The sequence below is a fragment of the Pleurodeles waltl genome, chromosome 11, assembly GCF_031143425.1.
Source record: "Pleurodeles waltl isolate 20211129_DDA chromosome 11, aPleWal1.hap1.20221129, whole genome shotgun sequence".
Classification (NCBI taxonomy): Eukaryota; Metazoa; Chordata; class Amphibia; order Caudata; family Salamandridae; genus Pleurodeles; species Pleurodeles waltl.
This window is the reverse complement of record NC_090450.1, coordinates 802,864,002-802,880,317: the sequence shown is the minus strand read 5'-3', so window position 1 is coordinate 802,880,317 and position 16,316 is coordinate 802,864,002. Positions and strand designations below refer to the sequence as shown.

The following is a 16,316-nucleotide window of genomic DNA, read 5'->3' as shown; positions in this document are numbered from 1 at the left end:
AGTCTTGGAAATGATTTCTCAGTTGGCAGTAGCTTTCATCGTGTAGCTGCCTTCTGGCTTCTAGATCACACATCATTGGTCTCTCGGGCGATGATAGAATGAAACCCATTTGCACTGATGCAAAGCACATTGGCATTGCACAAAAAATACAGATGTGGCCTAGCTTTGCCCTGACTAGAAGTAGGCGGGAATCTATGTATATATTATGAGCGGCTTGTTGCACTACAATCGCTATTGCATGTGCAAACAAATTTACACACCAGTGCTTCTTTTGTGTTGTTTTTGTCGGTCGTGGGCTTGGGGCTTAATTTTTTTAGACCAGTACTTATTTCCAGTCATCAAACTAAGAGAGGAAGAGAAACAAAGACAGAAACTGAAATGGGAAAGAGAAAGATCTGAAAACTGTGATAAAAGGAGAAGCAGGACTGAAAAGTATCCTGCAAGAGTGAGATAAAGAGTCTGGAACTGCAGGGTGGTAGGAAAAAAGAGGCAGTGCTGTCATACTGCAACACAGCAGATTCCAGAGAATTTAACAACCTATTATGGTACATCATTATCCAGGATCTTCTTCAAACTGCCCACAACAGACGTAATTATGCATAGCATCAAGATTAAAATATTTTATCATGTGCTAGTCCTGCAGAGGCAATGCGCACATTTGTAAAATATTAAAAGTCTCATTTTGCGCGTGCAAGGGCAACAAGAATACTCAGCAGATGTCACAAATGTTATCATCTGGATCTAATCAAATGTTTGCCTTTAGCTATCCCTCCTACCTACTCCCCGTGGCTCCGCTCCCTCACCTGCTGTCTAATTTGGCGAGCACCTGCACCCTTTCCCTCATTTAAAGCAGTGGCTTCAATATCTCCGGGCAGTATATAAAACTGCAAAAAAAAGCTCTTTGAAAACCTTAGGATTTCACGGTTTCTTCCTAACCTGTTAGCTCTTTGCACTGCCCCTGTACCATTCGCATTGTGATGAATGGAGCATACCATTTAGCTTGCGCCTCCCCCAGTTGCAGATGGTTCAGTCCGCGCCCCGCCCACTTTTGCTGTTTGATGTTTTGATCCGTGGCTGTGGCTGCTAGGGTACCGGGTTGTGTAGGAGGCGCGACCCGGACATGGGGGCATCGCGGTGAGTGTGTCAGAGGAGCTGGACTCCCGTTCTGTATAATCGGGCAGACCATTCTTACAAGAGGTGTATTTCGTTGACTCTGGGTGTTGATGTGACTGGTTTCCTGGCGGTCGGCTGGCTGGTGTCGTTAAAAGATGGTTGGATTCTTGCAGTTGTGAATGGCGTGGGTTACTTTGCATGCGGAGGGAGCTCCTGGCAGCGCAACGGAGTGGATTTATTGGGGAGAAGCTGACAGCGGTGGGCATGCGCGTAGGATCCCCGGGGCTCGGTATGTTGACAGCTGCTAAATTCCTTTGGATGTGGTGGATTTATACAAGATGATTGGAATTTAGATTGCTGGTGTGTTTATGTGGACCTCGCGTTTTAGAAATCCGTAGGAGTATAAATTATCGTATCTGTGAGCGTTATAGAAATGGTGTCTAACGATCTTTAACACAATTGCAGGTGACGTCAGCATCGTTATAATTATTGCGGAAAACGTAGAATGATTAAATAAACTAAAACCTCACTTGACTACGCACATTACCTTCAGTTGGATTACATGCGTGCAGATAGTTCACATTGGTTAAATGCATATTATATTTCCTGGTTATTTGCGGGAGGCTCACCCAAGGACATTGACGCTGATTCATTAAAATGGCAGTGTTGGTGCCCCACCTCCCCCACACACCTTAATGACATCACGGTAGGGTGACCACCTGGCATTGATGCAAATTCTGGACAGGACTGTCAAAAAATCAGGACAAAGGGTCAAAATTCAGGACAAAGGGTCAAAATTCAGGACAAAAATTCAAGAACAAACGTCAGTTTTACAGACACACGCCAAAGAGGCCATGCCTCACTATGTTGTCAGTGCATTTATTTACTCTTTTTTTTAACATAGCACTATTTATTCACTGTTGTCTTTTTGTGATTGCCTCCTGGTATGCTACATTCAGATGTCACATTACATCCTTGTTCAGTACTAAATTAATGCCCTTCAGCACTGCGGCAAGGCCATCACCCCTACCCAAGTCTACCCAATCTTTCTTGAAGAGAAAGTAACAGCAAATATTTGTTTATGTTTCTGAACATTTTAAAACCCCTGGCAAACAGTTTGGGAAACATTAAGGTAATTAACCTTATGCTAGTTTAAACAAATTGAACAAAAACATCTGGCTTACCTTAACCGCCCATTGACTTTCAACCTAAAAAAAAAAATGAAAGAGGTAGGGCAAATGGAGTGGGTGACACCTCATATCCTGACATTAGGTGTGAGACTACCCACAACTTGTCTGTAGTCTCACAGCACTAGAGTGTATGTCTGGGACTCTACATTTATCTCACGAGTCTACTCTGCACTCTGGCACTGTACCATTCTACATTACTGCACTCTCTGCCACTCTATTGTATGCCACTCTATGCCACTGCACTCTATGCTACTCTACCCCATGCCACTCTATGCCACTGCACTCTGCACCAATGCACTCCAAACAACTGCACTGTACCCTGCTGCCATCTACTCTGCACCACTGTACTCTACGCCACTGCTCTCTGTGCCACTCTGCTCCACTCTACATCACTGCACTGACACTCTTCTCTGCAACATTGCACTCTCCACCACTGTACTGTACACCAATCTACTATGTACTACTGCATTCTAGCCACTGCACTCTATGCCACTCTACTCTGCATCACTCCACTCTATGCGACTGCACTCTAAAGCACTATACTCTACTCTGCACCACTCTACACTACGCCACTGCACTCTCTGCCACACAAGTCTACTCTGCACTCTGCCACTCCACCACTCTACACTACTGCACTCTCTGCCACTCTACTCCACTGCACTCTATGCCACTCTACTCTGTCCCACGCCATTCCATGCCACTGCTCTCTAAACCACTGCACTCTACGCCAATGCACTCTAAACAACTGCACTGTACCCTGCACCACTGGGCTCTCTGCCACTGCTCCTATGCTGCTCTACTCCACTCCACACCACTATGCCACTAACTTTTAGCCATGAACAGCAGTCACTCTGGTGTATAACATGGCTAAAACACATTGGCAAAGCCAATAACTCTTGCGTAGACTAGACCTATTGGCTTTGCCAATGTTTGTTAGTACTATGAGGTACGGAGGCCCCTGAAAGAACAGTGAATGTGTAAGTCCTTATTTTAAACATGCATTCGATGCCTAGTCAGGGATAGTGAGAGCTATATAAATACAATTACATCATATATAGGCTGCTACAAAATGCACAAATACATTTTGGTTAAATAAAAAAAGTGCTTCTCAAATACAGATTTGAATATTATACAGTTTATACCTAGTACTAACATTTTTTTATAACACTCCATTAAAACCACACACTCCACAGATCACCTCGGAACACCATTGCAGTACCTTTCTAAAAGAAAATATCTTTGCCATCAGAAAGCTTCAAGTGACTCATATTGGTTAAAGTGGATGCAGGTTTTCAAGCCCCTTTACATTTGCAGATTTACCAGTTGCACACCTTTGCATTTCTTTAGGGGAAGGAGACACCCTGGAAAGAAGGTCTGTTTCTGTTCTGTCTGCCCCTCCCTACCACTGAGCACAGGAGACTCCCTGCCTTCCATTCCAGCTGGGGAAACTAATCTGCCCATAATTTCGCCCTGCCGTCCTTTGTCCTTTTGGTGAAAGGCTAAAATTACAGACAAATGCCGTCCGTTAAGCCTTCCATCACGGACAATGGACAGCAGGGCGAAATTACGGGCAGTCCATGAAATTTATGGACGGGTGGTCACCCTACATCACGGGCAGTGACATCAAGTGACCGTCGACCATGAGTTTTTGGCGGATGGTCTGTCACATGACCTTAACCCTGATAACGTCATGATATTTTACATTGCTTAAGTTCCATTTTAATTACTTTATTAATATAACAACCCAACAAAGACGACTGTCTTAGATGCTGCCTATATTAGGGTGCTGAAATGATTTTTGAAAGTGGTTGAGCAAAATACCCTGAATTGTAATGAGTAAGTCAGACCTCCTCTAGCAGGGTATTGGAGGGGCGGGTTCTCCCCCAAAAAATGGTATGAGAAAAATTAGGTTAAAAAAGTGCATTTGAAAGCACAGTTTTTACATACATTTGTACTTTCATGGTGCGCCAAGTCAAGAAAACTTGATGCTCCCCAGGAGTTGCCCCCATTTTTTTCAAAATGTGCCATGGGTGCCCCTGGATCTCCATATGTCAAAAAATGCCTTCATTGTGCCAGGGCCAGCATTTTGCCATGGGTCCCCCCTACACCTATATTCCCTGGTTGCCCCCTTACACCAAACAATACATATAATATGCTAGTTCTAGATTTTTGCAGTTGATGCCTTCCATATACCATGAGTGACTCGTATGCCAAAAATACCTCTGTTGTGTCATTGCCAGCATTTTGTCATGGTCCCCCTCCTCAATGTGCTGCGCTTATCCTCACTTATGCCAAAATTATCTCCAATGTGCTAGTGCCAGCATGTTTCCACAAGTGCCCCCATGCCAAGAATTTCCTCAAATTTGCCAGCACCAGCATGTTTCCACAGGTGCCCCATATGCCAAGAATGTCCTCAAATTTGCCAGCACCAGCATGTTTCCACAGGTGCCCCATATGCCAAGAATCACCTCTAGCATATCAATACCATTATTTACCATGGAGACCTATTATGCCAATAATTACATAGAGTATGCCAGTACTTGGTCAAAGATGCCTGTCGTGCTAAGATTGCCCTTGTTATGCCAGCACCAATATTGTGCCATGGGTGCCTGTTATAAACCGAGAATTACCTTAAATATGAAACAGCCAATGGCAGACTCGTAAGCATAATGCTACTTTCTTATTGACACTGCTTTACCTCAGCCCTTCCCCCCTCGTTCATTCTCACTCACTGGACTCTCTTGCAGTCCCTTTTATTCTCATTTACACATACTTAACCTTACTCATTTTAATTCACTACCTCATTTATTCTGGTGTGAAATTTAATCTGACTGTATGATTAACAAGTTAGTAAGACTCGCTCCCATCCTGGTGGAAAGGGCCCCTTCCTTTGCTAGAGAAGGGGTTTTGATTCTAAGAAATGCAGATGTTGACCTTATATCCTCAGTAATATGTCATGTATTTGGGCAACATGGCTTCAGTGTTATCGGGGCTTGCCTCCCACAGAAGAGTGATTGCTAGTCTTGCAGAGTAACCACCTGAACTTGATCAAGGCAGTAATTTCAAATGGCAGGGGGTTTATCAGTGCTAGCAAATTACACAAAAATACTGTCCACTGTGCATTACGATCTAGTCAATTTACACTTAGATGCTGGCAGTGAAATGTCTGAAGACTTTCATTTTATGAGGGTGTGTCTAATATAAATGAACCCGGTTGGTGGTGACGGGTGTTGTGTTTAGTTGATGGGATTGCCCATATGCAATACACTCCACCTGTCACCATCTTGGGGTTGGATTAAGTACACCATACTCCTGATGTATGAGGGTGCAACGTTCCTCGATGTAATCCCCGAGAAGTGTACCTTTTCAAGCACAGGAGGTCAGGTAAGGGAGGCAACAGGGTTGTCATTGCTCATGTGATTCCAGGAACTCGCAGTTGTTCATTTCTGGTTTACTGAAGTTTGATCAGGAGTGTAACAGTGCTTCAAAATTAAAGGGATTTGATGGTAAAATGTTGTCTTTTGGTTTATGTGGTACACAGCTGTTTGCTTGGAGAGCAGGGTGCCCTGGGACTAAGTGAAAAGTGCTTATTTATAACAGCGGGGCTTTGGATTCTATAGTTTGGACAATCCATAGCGAAATAAAAGTTTACATCTCGGGACGTTACTGTAAGAATAGACACTATGCATTATTTTAGTCAGATTGATAGCATAGAAAATGAAAAAATTGCATGTCATTGTTCGCAGGACATCCAGAGGAGTGAGTGATCTTGGACTGTTAATGTGCTTAAACAAGAGGCTATGTTATCATTACCTTGCAACAAAAGTGGATCACACAGTGGAATCCTTTTCCCCATTTTCAACTTCTTAACTTAGAGATTTGGCAATTGTTGTTTCCTTGGATGTTGTCTGACAATATTTGATCAGCCTATTTCAGTGTCCTTGACTTTAGGGTCAGTGTTAAGCTGTGAGTCTAACCAGAATTTGGCGAGATGCCTGACTCAAAAGCTGATGAGGCTCCTCTTTATGTTTAGGATTGGGACTCCGTCCCCTCCGCATCCCAAAAAAAAATAAAAGTTTCAGAAATGTATTCTGAGATTAAAGCACATGAAGGAGGTATACATGCCATCTTTATAGGGTATGGAGTACTGCACACTATTATTAGGCTGCTTGTCAATTTTAATATTGTGACGCAAGTTGTTGCACCCGACTTTTATTAAGTATGTTGCCTTGACACAAAGACTGTTAACAAATATGCATTTTTTTATATACTGGTGTTCGTTTGTGATGGTTTTTAAAGATGCAGATTCTTTGCTTGGGTTGCGGGAGGGATATGGGTCCAGGTTTGGTAGGTCATTAGATGGAGTCCCAAAGAGAGGTGTCTTTGCCGAAGATTACTGGTTCAATCTTGTCTGTGTCCAAGCTTGAGGGAGTTTCTTGTCATCCATCTGGCAACTTTGTTCATGCAGGTGGAAAAACTAGTCCAAGTGTTCGCTGTCTTGTCAGAGAGGGGGAGTATGAGCTGAGTGCTGTCAGCATAGGTTATGATGTTGATTCTGTGGGCATGGTTGATGCTGGCAAGTGGGGTTATGCAGTCATTGAACTGAGTGGGGCTGAGTGAAGATCCTTGTGGAACTCCACAGATGAGGTTGTTGGAGTTCGAAGTGAAGGGGGCCAGGCTGACTGACTGGGTGTGGCCTGTCAGGAAAGAGCAAATCAAGCGAAGTATCGGACCTCTTGGATGCCGTTTTTGTGCATTCCATGGATATGAATGGGGTTGGGAGATTGTGCTAAAGGCAGAAAGATCCAGTGGGATGAGGGCCACAGTGCCACATCTGTCCGTGATCATCCGGATATCATCCATGGTGGCAATGAGGGTGGTCTCTACTGTGTTTGGACCAGAATCCAGATTGAGTGGTGTCAAGGAGGTGGTTGTCAGTGAGATGGGTGAATAGGAATTTGTTTATCATCTTTTCCATTACTTTTACTGAGTAGGGTAGCCCGGCAATAGTAGTTGGATAGTGCCTTTGGATCAGTTGAGGGTTTCTTAAGGAGGAGGACTACAGTGGTGTATTTTCAGGTGACCAGGTAAGTGGCAGGGACGAGTGAGCCGTTCAGGATCGGTGTGAGGGCTTCGCTGATGGGTCTAATCCTGTGATGAAGATGTGGTGAGAGGGGTCCAAGAGTGCTCTGGAGTTTATGGATTGCATGGTCATTGCAGTTTCTAGTGTGGTGATGGTGGACCAGGTGGTCAGAGTTGTGTTCTGGGTGTTTGCAGAGATGGGCAGGATGGCTGCAAGGGTATGGTAAGGGCTTCAGGGTTTCATAGATGATGGTGAGCTTGTTGCTGAAGTAAAGGGACAGCTGGGTGCAGAGGCCCCGAGAGGAGTTTATGCTGGTTGAGATGCTACCGTATGGGTGACGTTTTTCACCATGGCAAGGGTTTCTTTGGCACTGCTGGCCCTGCTTTCGATGTGGTTAGTGAGCGCAGAACATTTGATGTCTCTGATTTGCTGATCACATCTAAGAGCATATTTGTAGGTGCTCTTGTCGGTGTTGTTCTGACTTTGTCTCCATCTGTGTTCAAGTTGCCTCCAGTGTTGTTTGGTGAGACTGAGTTTTTCCATGTACAGCTTGCTTGCAGTCTGGTCCTTGTGGCCTTTTTGGTTTTGAGAGGAGCCAGGGTATCTTCACAAGCAGTGATTCAGGTGTTCAATTTAGAGATGGATTTGGGCATGTTGTTGTTGTTGTTGTGCTGAGGCCAGTGATGTAGGAGTACAGAAGACCAGGATGCTTCTGAGATCTTGTTCCAATGCCATTGTGAAGATTTGGTGATGGTGTTTCTGCAGTGGTGTGGTATGGTATGCTGAAGTTGATGAGGGTGTGGTCAGGCCAGGTGATCAATGGGGCTTGTCTACTGTGTTGTTGGTGACGATGGGGTCCTCAAGGAGATTGGTCGTGTTGGAATTGGTGAGGTCCTCCAGGTGGTAGTTGAGATCACCAAGGAGGATGAAGGCACTGGAGTCCTGGATCAGGGCGTGACAAGGTCCTTGATGGTGCTGCCAAAGTTGGTGTGTGGTCTGGGAGGGTGGTATACAAGGGTGCCACTCAGAGCGTAGCTGGTAGTGAATAGGAACTTGAAGGTCAAACATTCCATGTTGCTGTTAGTGCTGTCTGAGGCAATGGAGCATTGGATGGATTCTTTGAAGAAGATAGAGATTCTGCCTCTGAGTCTGTTTGTTGAGTCCTGTCTGGCAGTCGGGATGGGGGTATTGCCTTGGTGATGAGGGAGGAACAATGAAGGAGCCAGCCAGCCTTCGGTCAGGAACAGCAGGTCTGGTGTGTGGTCAAGTAGCAGATCCCAGAGTTTGATGGTGTGTTTGGTGAGGGAGCAGGAGTTGAGGAATATGCAGGACAGGGAGGGGTGTGATGTTTTAGGGATCGGGTGTATGTCGGGGGAGTGAGGTGAGTGTTGGAGAGTGCAAGTGAAATGACAGGAGGCGCAGAAGAATTAATCTTCAGTGTTGGGCAGCAAGGTGTGGCAGCAATGCTGGGAGACACGACCAGGGTCATAGCGAGGAGAATTGTGGTGGGGTAGCAATGGGGTGGGTGAGAGTAGGACCAGGTGTCTTAGCATAGGGCGCAGGTGTGGTGCAGTGGGCTTGCCTTTAATGCATATTTGGCACATATGCATTGCAGCCTCTATTAAGTCAATACAGTTTTTGGTGGGAAACCAGTGATGTCACTTATGCAGATGGATGATGCGAAATCCAGTGGTGCCAAATCCTGTGCAGATGGATGATAGGAAATCCAGTGATGTCACAACCTGTGCAGCTGGCTGATGGGTAAATAAGGTGTGAGACTTGCTGATTAGCAGAGTTTTCATGCAGGTATGTAATGGATAACTATTCCGTGAAGTACAGTTGAGCAGTGCCATGGATGGGTCTGAAGGCTACTGTAATGCAGTTTAAATAGGCCTCCAGCATTTGACTGATTGCCAGCCTATGTAGTATTAAAATCTGTTGGAGTGCATCTATGGAAATTAAACTGTGTTTGTGTGTCATGGTTGATCGCTTGCAGGGTTCATGAGTGCAGGAGTAGATCATCTAGAGGCTGTTGCTGTTTTCTCAAACTTAAAGTAGTAATTAAAACTTTGAATTTGTAGGATGGGAGTTGGGAGCATATTGTATGTGTCTAATACTTGAATCTAGGCAGATGTGGATGTGGCAGAGGTGAAGTGATTCAGTTTCAATGCACCCGAAGGTGAAGTGTTGGTCTTTGTCAGGGAAGATTTTGTAGTGCCAGAGGTAAGATAATCCTGAATTCAGATCAATCCTTCAGAGAAACACTAGTATTGTTTCTGAAATAAGGGACTGATGACCGCAGTAGAGCTAAGATTATAATTGTTTCATGAAGGGCTAACCCTGAGGAAGGGGTTGTAGCACGGAATGAATCCTGTTGAATTTATTGAGCCTCAGGTGCTCTTTTTCCTTTTGAGAATAAATATATTAACGAGGGAAAATCTGTCAAGGTGGGGGGTGGCAATTGCATTTTTTAGTTATAAAGTGCTGAAAACAAGGGACATGAATGACCATGCAGCGACTTGGGCTATGACTTGGGGACACGAATAAATTAAGGTTCTGGCAGAGAAAATGCTTGTTGCTCAAATGATCTTATTCACCAGTTAATGCATACTTACAATACCACATTAATCTGTACCTACTATGAAACTCGTGACTTAGCTACTTGGAACCTTAAATGGCATAATTGCTCCCCATGATCACTTGACACATTGCTATAGACAGTGTCACGTAGGAATATCTAGCCTATGTGTAGTTTTGACCCTTGGCCAAAGTATACGTGAGCCTTTCAGAACGTAACCATATAACATCTCTATTATTGGCAGGCTCGGCAACCAGGAGAAAACGGGTTGAACTTTCCATCCTCTGTCCTCACTTCTCACCTGTGAAGATGGCACTCGATTTAGCAGTCACTGGAATGCAGGCTCTCCAATTGCAGGGCAAACCCCGAAGAAGTTACCGGATTAAGGCCAGCACATCATACGTGGACGAGACACTCTTTGGCAGCCCATCAAAGGCCACTCGCATGGTGGCAGGTTTTGAACCTCCCTGGGTTGAGAAAACCAGCCCTCAAAGACCCCTTTTGTGGAGCCCAACCTCAGATGGACCAGGAAAAGAAACGGGAAACCCAAAAAGCAACAGCCCAGCTAGCACCCCAAGGAAGAAATACAGGTACAGGTAATGAAAGCATCCTCTTTTCTTTGTCTCAGTTTATATCATCATCTTCCCCTGCATGTGTACTCAAGTCAGTCTCGCAAGAATTGCTGCCCTTGTTGACGTTTGTCATTTACCACTGACTGACTGGTCAACCTGCAAATATCTTCTTTTTCTCTGTGAACCTCTCTCCTTGCTACACACCTCTGAATCATTGCTCCTTTACGCGTATAATTTGCTCCCGTGATCCTTGCTTTTTCTCCTAAAGCCTTGAATTCCCACTGGGACACCTTACTCCTTAAAATACATATCATATCCCCTCTGAGGGCCTTTCCTCCTTGTCCTGAGATTCTATCCTTTTTGTGAAGCCTTGCTCGTTCTATTCACTTGTTATTCTCTCTCTGCTGCCTCCCTCCCTCCACTCTACTGATTCTCTGTATGATACTTTCCTCCACTCAGTTCATGTACTTCTTCCCACATAAATGTTTTCTCCTCTGTCAGCTGAGCGCTGCTCAAATAGGACTTTCATTCTGTGTAAGGCCTTGCCTTTTCCCAAAATACCTTTTATCTCTTTGAATGTCTGGCCCCTTCATGCACAAATGTTTTGTCCCCTCTATGATAACATGGTGCTTTCCACACACCTGTTATGGGTTCTGTGGCATCTTGTTCCTTCCAACACCGATCTCATACTATCTGTGAGCCTTTGCTTCTTTCCACGTAGAGCGTGCAAGGACTCCTTAAAACACAGCTTTCCTTCTGTTATAATGCACCTCCTTTAATCGTTTCAGGCCTTCGCTCTTTCTCAACTAGCTCTTCTCTCTGTAAAACCTCTTTTTTCATGTAGCTGTTATCACTTTTGTAAGGACTCTCCTTTTTCCGCAAAGTGCTTATCCTTTCCTTGAACGTGAAATCAAACTTCTTCCCATTCAGCTTTGATCCTCCTTGCATAGCTAACCTCTTCCCCTGCCTTCACCTTACAGTTCCATTATCCCTTTTCCGTCTGCATCTCTGCTCCCCTCTTGTTTAGCTTTCCCCTTGCCATTGAATTAACCAAACAGTTATAGAAGAAACACTTAAGAACTTGAGGGAAGTCCTCTTGATAGCATTTTCTTCTGCCATGTTTGCCACTAGAAGAGAGCACCCATATGCAAATAACACTTTTAAACCTTAAAAGCAATGCATAGAATGCTACTTAGTGGACTTGTCAGTGGTTAGGAATCAATGGCCCAAGTGTTAACATCTATAATGCTTGCCCTTTCCTACCCCTGAAGGGTCTACTGATTACTTAAAAGGATCTCTCCTTTCTGTACCACTAGCTGACTATGAGGCTCTTGTCTTTCTTGGACACTGTCCATCCCTTGATGTGTCGTTCTTACATCCTTCTTTCTGTCTTATCTGTCGTTTACCCTCTCAGTGTTTGCCCTCCTTTCCTTTCAGTTCAAACTTCCCATGTAAGATCTCCTTTCTGAAAGACCTGTAGCGGCTTCTGTCCTCCCATAAACTGCCCTCTTGCAGGTAGATTTGTCCTCCCCACTCTGCAAGACTTTCTTCAGCTGCATCTGACACTAAGCTACGCTTGCAAGACCAACAAATGCTTGACTATTTTTCCACTGCTCCCACCATGGTCTCCTCCCTTCATGTCTGGCTTATTTAAACTCCACTATGAGTTTGGTTAAAAAATTGCATCAAATTTAGTAAGAAATGACAGTGGTAGCAAAGACGATATATTTAATAAAAATATATATATATATATATTTTTTTTTCCTTTCCATTGTTCCCTGTGAGACCTCCCCTGACTTTCAGCAAGACGAAGTTCCTTCTCTTATGATTTATACACTTTTGTGCGAGACATCTTTCACATCTGGATTCTGTTCTGGCTCCCACTCTACCCAGTAAAACCTTTGTCCTTCAGTTGTGGTGTTTAGAAGTTTTGTAGAGCGCTTAGCCATTTGAGCAATATATGGCCAATACATTTTATTTGAGAACTGTAATGGGAAGAAAGATTACAAGTGGTGCTGTGTCGCTACCCAGTTTTCTTTCATCACTGTCTTTACCTAAACTTCTCTTCGTCGAAATCCAGTTTGAACATCTTTATTTTCGGGCGTTTTTGAAGTGCTGTTGGTTGAATCCAGACCTCAAAACCAGGGTGTAAAGTAGGGAGCAAGCTTTTGCAGGTACCATGGTTCCTTTCTGCAATATGCTGTGTGTACCATGTGGAGGGTTTTAAACTTGACTGGTCTGGCCTCCTGGCTCTCTCCCTCCTTCGTGTGCAGTCTCCAACCTCTTGTGCAAGGCCACTTTCATTTTTATCTGGTTTCTGTCCTCTCCTGTGAGAAAGACTCACTTTTTTTTGTCTTCGTCCATCGTCTGTGATACACCCTTCCTTTAATCCTGGATTCCAGCATCTTTCATCGGAAGACTTTCATTCTTAATTTCAGGCTTCCACCGGTCATTAAGACCTTTGTTCCTTACAAGCTTCTCAGTGTTCAAGTTTAAACATATAACTTCTCTAGTATCTAAATGTGCACTTTCTAGGACTCTCTTTTACTCCTTAAATTTAATTTGTGTTTTTAGTAAAGCTGCTTTTATTTTTGTTTTGCAGGGTGAAGAGTCGTTCTCCCTCTTTCTGCGATGAGACCTTATTTGGCCCCAAGTTGGAGGATCCTGGTTGGGAAGCTCCATGGGCAAAAAAAGAGGACACACTAAAACTCCGTCCCCTTTTGTGGACTCCTCCTTCTGCACCCCGGGTCCAGTCTACCCGCACAACTCGTGCCAAACCATGCCCCCTGAAGGCCATTCACCCAGAAACATCACAGCCCCCACCTGAGGATTTTGTGACTGAGTACAAAGGAAAAACAGACTTTTGGAAGCGTCCGGAGAACGAAGATGACTCTGCAAGCTGGAGTGACGGCGGGTTACAATCCTGCTGTACAGCACGTCCACGCTCTACAACTGCTGCTGAGAGGCAGTGGCATCGAGCAACACAATCCCCCCCAGATGCAGCACCGAGCTTTCGTAACTCAAGAGGGGTCACAAGGCCTAGGTCTGCAAGTTTCTCTGGCCTGGACTCTAACAGGAGAGCTATAGCTGCAGCTGTCGCGAGCCATAGACCACCATGGAAGTGAAAGCTCTGAACTTTATTGACAGGAGATCCTAGCTACCAGTGTGTTAGGAGATGCTCCAATTGGGTCAAAATTAGAGCTATCTAAAGAATCATTTTGGCCTAATATCTGCTCTGGGAAGCACAAGACTAGATGATCATTTGATAAAAGCTATCGCTCCTGCAGCCGGGTGCTTGGTGTTCTGGAGTGATGGAGACCGTGCAGTACTTCGTCTTTGGTAGCGTGTGGTCCATTTAGAGAGTTTTGTGGGGTTGTGAAAGAGAAAGCAGCTTGTGACAAGTGTGTGTTTAATCTTTGGTCTTTTTCCGGCAGTTCTTGACTGTGTACAAACACTGTGTATGTGCCTTTGTTTAGATGTAATGGAAATAACTAAGACATTAAGAAGGGTAGAAGTTGCTTGGAATACAATTTGCAGAAAGAAAACCACCTCGCCTCCCATTGGAAAGGTGCATTTGTTTATCAAAACCTTTCGCCTGTAATGTGCCGCATTTAACTCTTATTGTTGTTTGCAGTATTTTGCCTCCTTTATTACAAAGGTGATACTGCATTTTTCATGTATTATATTTAATGTTTGAAGATTGATAAATCCAGGCAATATGTCCGTTACATTAACGTTACTGTTGACGCTTATGTTGTGTTTGCACTATAAATAGTCCTCTGATTTGATGCTCCTATGATTTTTTTTTTTTTTGTCTACATCCGGTTTTTTTGGTTAGTAAGTTTACTCCTCTCAGATAGTTATTGTGTCTGTAAATGAAAAGACCTGACATTGAGGCAAAACAACTGGTATTACATCACTAATTTGGATGTGTAAGTGTGATTGACATTTGGAGCCAAAGAAAACATAGATTTTAGTATTCTTCAGTGTTTCCTTTTTAGAAAGTGGCGAGCAGTGCAGTTTTAGCCACTGTATATTTCCCCAATCCAGTTACATTTGTCTTTTATGAATAACTCCTTACATAAAAAACATTCAAATAACTGCATTATGGGTCGAAAAAAATAGAAAACAGTTTATTTTATCACAAAATACTTCTGACTATTGACCGAATTATTAAAAGCCTCCTGCCATTGGGGCGGTGCTGGGCAGAGGTCCATCACAGTCCAGCCATATGTTGCAGCAGGACATCATTAGCAGCACTTCTGTGATAGTGGGACCTAATCACCAGCACACGCGTGTTAGTTGTCTGCTCTTGGGGAAGCACAGATTGACTGTTCGATTGGTGGATTTTCAAAGAACATAAACTTCACAAGCAGCTGTCTTAAAGGAATCCCTCTCCATAAGTAACTTTTAGCCGGCAGTCTCTCTGAAGTTTGAGAGCTGAAGGTCACTGGTGATAGAGTAGATGACATCCATTACATGTCCAATGCGTGCGATTGTCAGGGCCTCTCACTGTAACCGCCTTACGCAAGTACAAAATAATAGTCTGGTACCTACAGACCATCAAAAGCAGTCCAGCAATGTCCTCCTTATAGTGCTTTTTATTGTTTGTTTTTTAAATAGAGCAAAGAGATACCTCTGGAGTACAGGTGCAATATGTTGAGAACTTAGAGCTATATGTACGAAGACATTATCCTATAGACACAGAATGGGTAAAACCCATTGCTACATCTGGCCCCAAGTCCTCTGTCTGATCTCAGAAATGCATGAGAAAACCATCCTAACCTAAATTCTGCACTGGCAGCTAGCACCCTGCCCCGACAGTCTCTTTGAGAAGTTGATAGAATTCTGTGCAATGCCTATCCGAGATGATACCCGATTCTGACATGATCGGAGCTCAGAGAGAGCTATCCCACTTGTGAGACTTTGAGAAAGGAAAGAAACGGTGAAGGTGGATTGGATTGGAATGGATCAGATCGGATTGTGCACCTCACCGCTGTACTACATAGTTCATGAAATGAAGAGCCACGGAGAGAGGTGAATGTGGCCCATCCAAAGAGCGCAGAGCAGTTTAACATCTAATTTAAGGCTTTTTATACTTATAAAGTGCTTCATAATGGGAAGGTTCACTTGAGAACGAAAAGGACTTGCGGGTACTTGTGCATGGGTGATCGGTTCATTGCAAGTGCTTCAGCAGTCCCGGCTGTACATGCACCTACAAAAACACTAGACATTTCTATATGTTGACGTCCTCTTTTGGTTTTTTTCTCCAGATTTTAATGCTCTTGGGGGGGACAGCTGTGCACTCAAACACATTGTGAAACCACGTCTAAAACAGTGTCAAGGAATTTCAGGATGGAGCTGATCTGGGCACCAAAGTATCTAGGCATGTGTATTGCCTTGTTGAATTAAACACTCGCTAATGCCAGCCTGTGTGACACCTAGGAACAGCAAATCTGCAGTATGAAGCTGTGCATAAAAAGATGTTCTGCTGTGGTATTGTCTTGTGTGTAGCAGGTATTACAGCCATAGTGTTACAGGCCAGTAGGCTTTATCCCAGAAACTTTAGCGGTGACACAAGCCCAAAATCGGAGGTTTACCGGACCAGGTTAGAGCCTTGCAGATGCTCTAGAAACATCGGCAGCTGCACAAGCCCATACGTGGAGACTTGGCAGGCTAGGTTAGAGCCTCGCAGATGCTCTCCTTGGTGTATGAACCAGACACCTCTCTTGACTGCTCCATTTTGGGGGTTGGGGGGTGTCAAACCAAAAGAGGTCCCC

The 16,316-nt window shown here is 44.2% G+C and overlaps 1 protein-coding gene across 3 annotated transcripts; it reads left to right on the top strand.

Annotated features, from left to right (window-relative positions):
• Nucleotides 1-1,040: 1,040 nt before the first annotated feature.
• Nucleotides 1,041-14,322, top strand: RITA1 (RBPJ interacting and tubulin associated 1). 3 transcript variants are annotated; one of them, XM_069214554.1, is made up of 3 exons: nt 1,041-1,134; nt 10,209-10,560; nt 13,139-14,322. In XM_069214554.1, exons 2-3 carry the CDS (start codon nt 10,274-10,276, stop codon nt 13,659-13,661), a joined length of 810 nt encoding a protein of 269 aa, XP_069070655.1. In that variant the 5' UTR covers nt 1,041-1,134; nt 10,209-10,273; the 3' UTR covers nt 13,662-14,322. The 3 variants fall into 3 exon arrangements, with proteins under 3 accessions (XP_069070655.1, XP_069070653.1, XP_069070654.1); XM_069214552.1 differs by having other exon boundaries at nt 1,076-1,402; XM_069214553.1 differs by lacking the exon at nt 1,041-1,134 and adding an exon at nt 1,154-1,402 and having other exon boundaries at nt 10,209-10,554.
• Nucleotides 14,323-16,316: the final 1,994 nt, after the last annotated feature.

Bases quoted from the DNA above. Each gene is read 5' to 3' on its own strand.
- RITA1 (XM_069214552.1), top strand. From the start codon at position 1,312: ATGCGGAGGGAGCTCCTGGCAGCGCAACGGAGTGGATTTATTGGGGAG. The intron at 1,403-10,208 runs GTATGTTGACAG...TATTATTGGCAG, and splicing joins CGTAGGATCCCCGGGGCTCG to GCTCGGCAACCAGGAGAAAA. The intron at 10,561-13,138 runs GTAATGAAAGCA...TTTGTTTTGCAG, and splicing joins AGGAAGAAATACAGGTACAG to GGTGAAGAGTCGTTCTCCCT.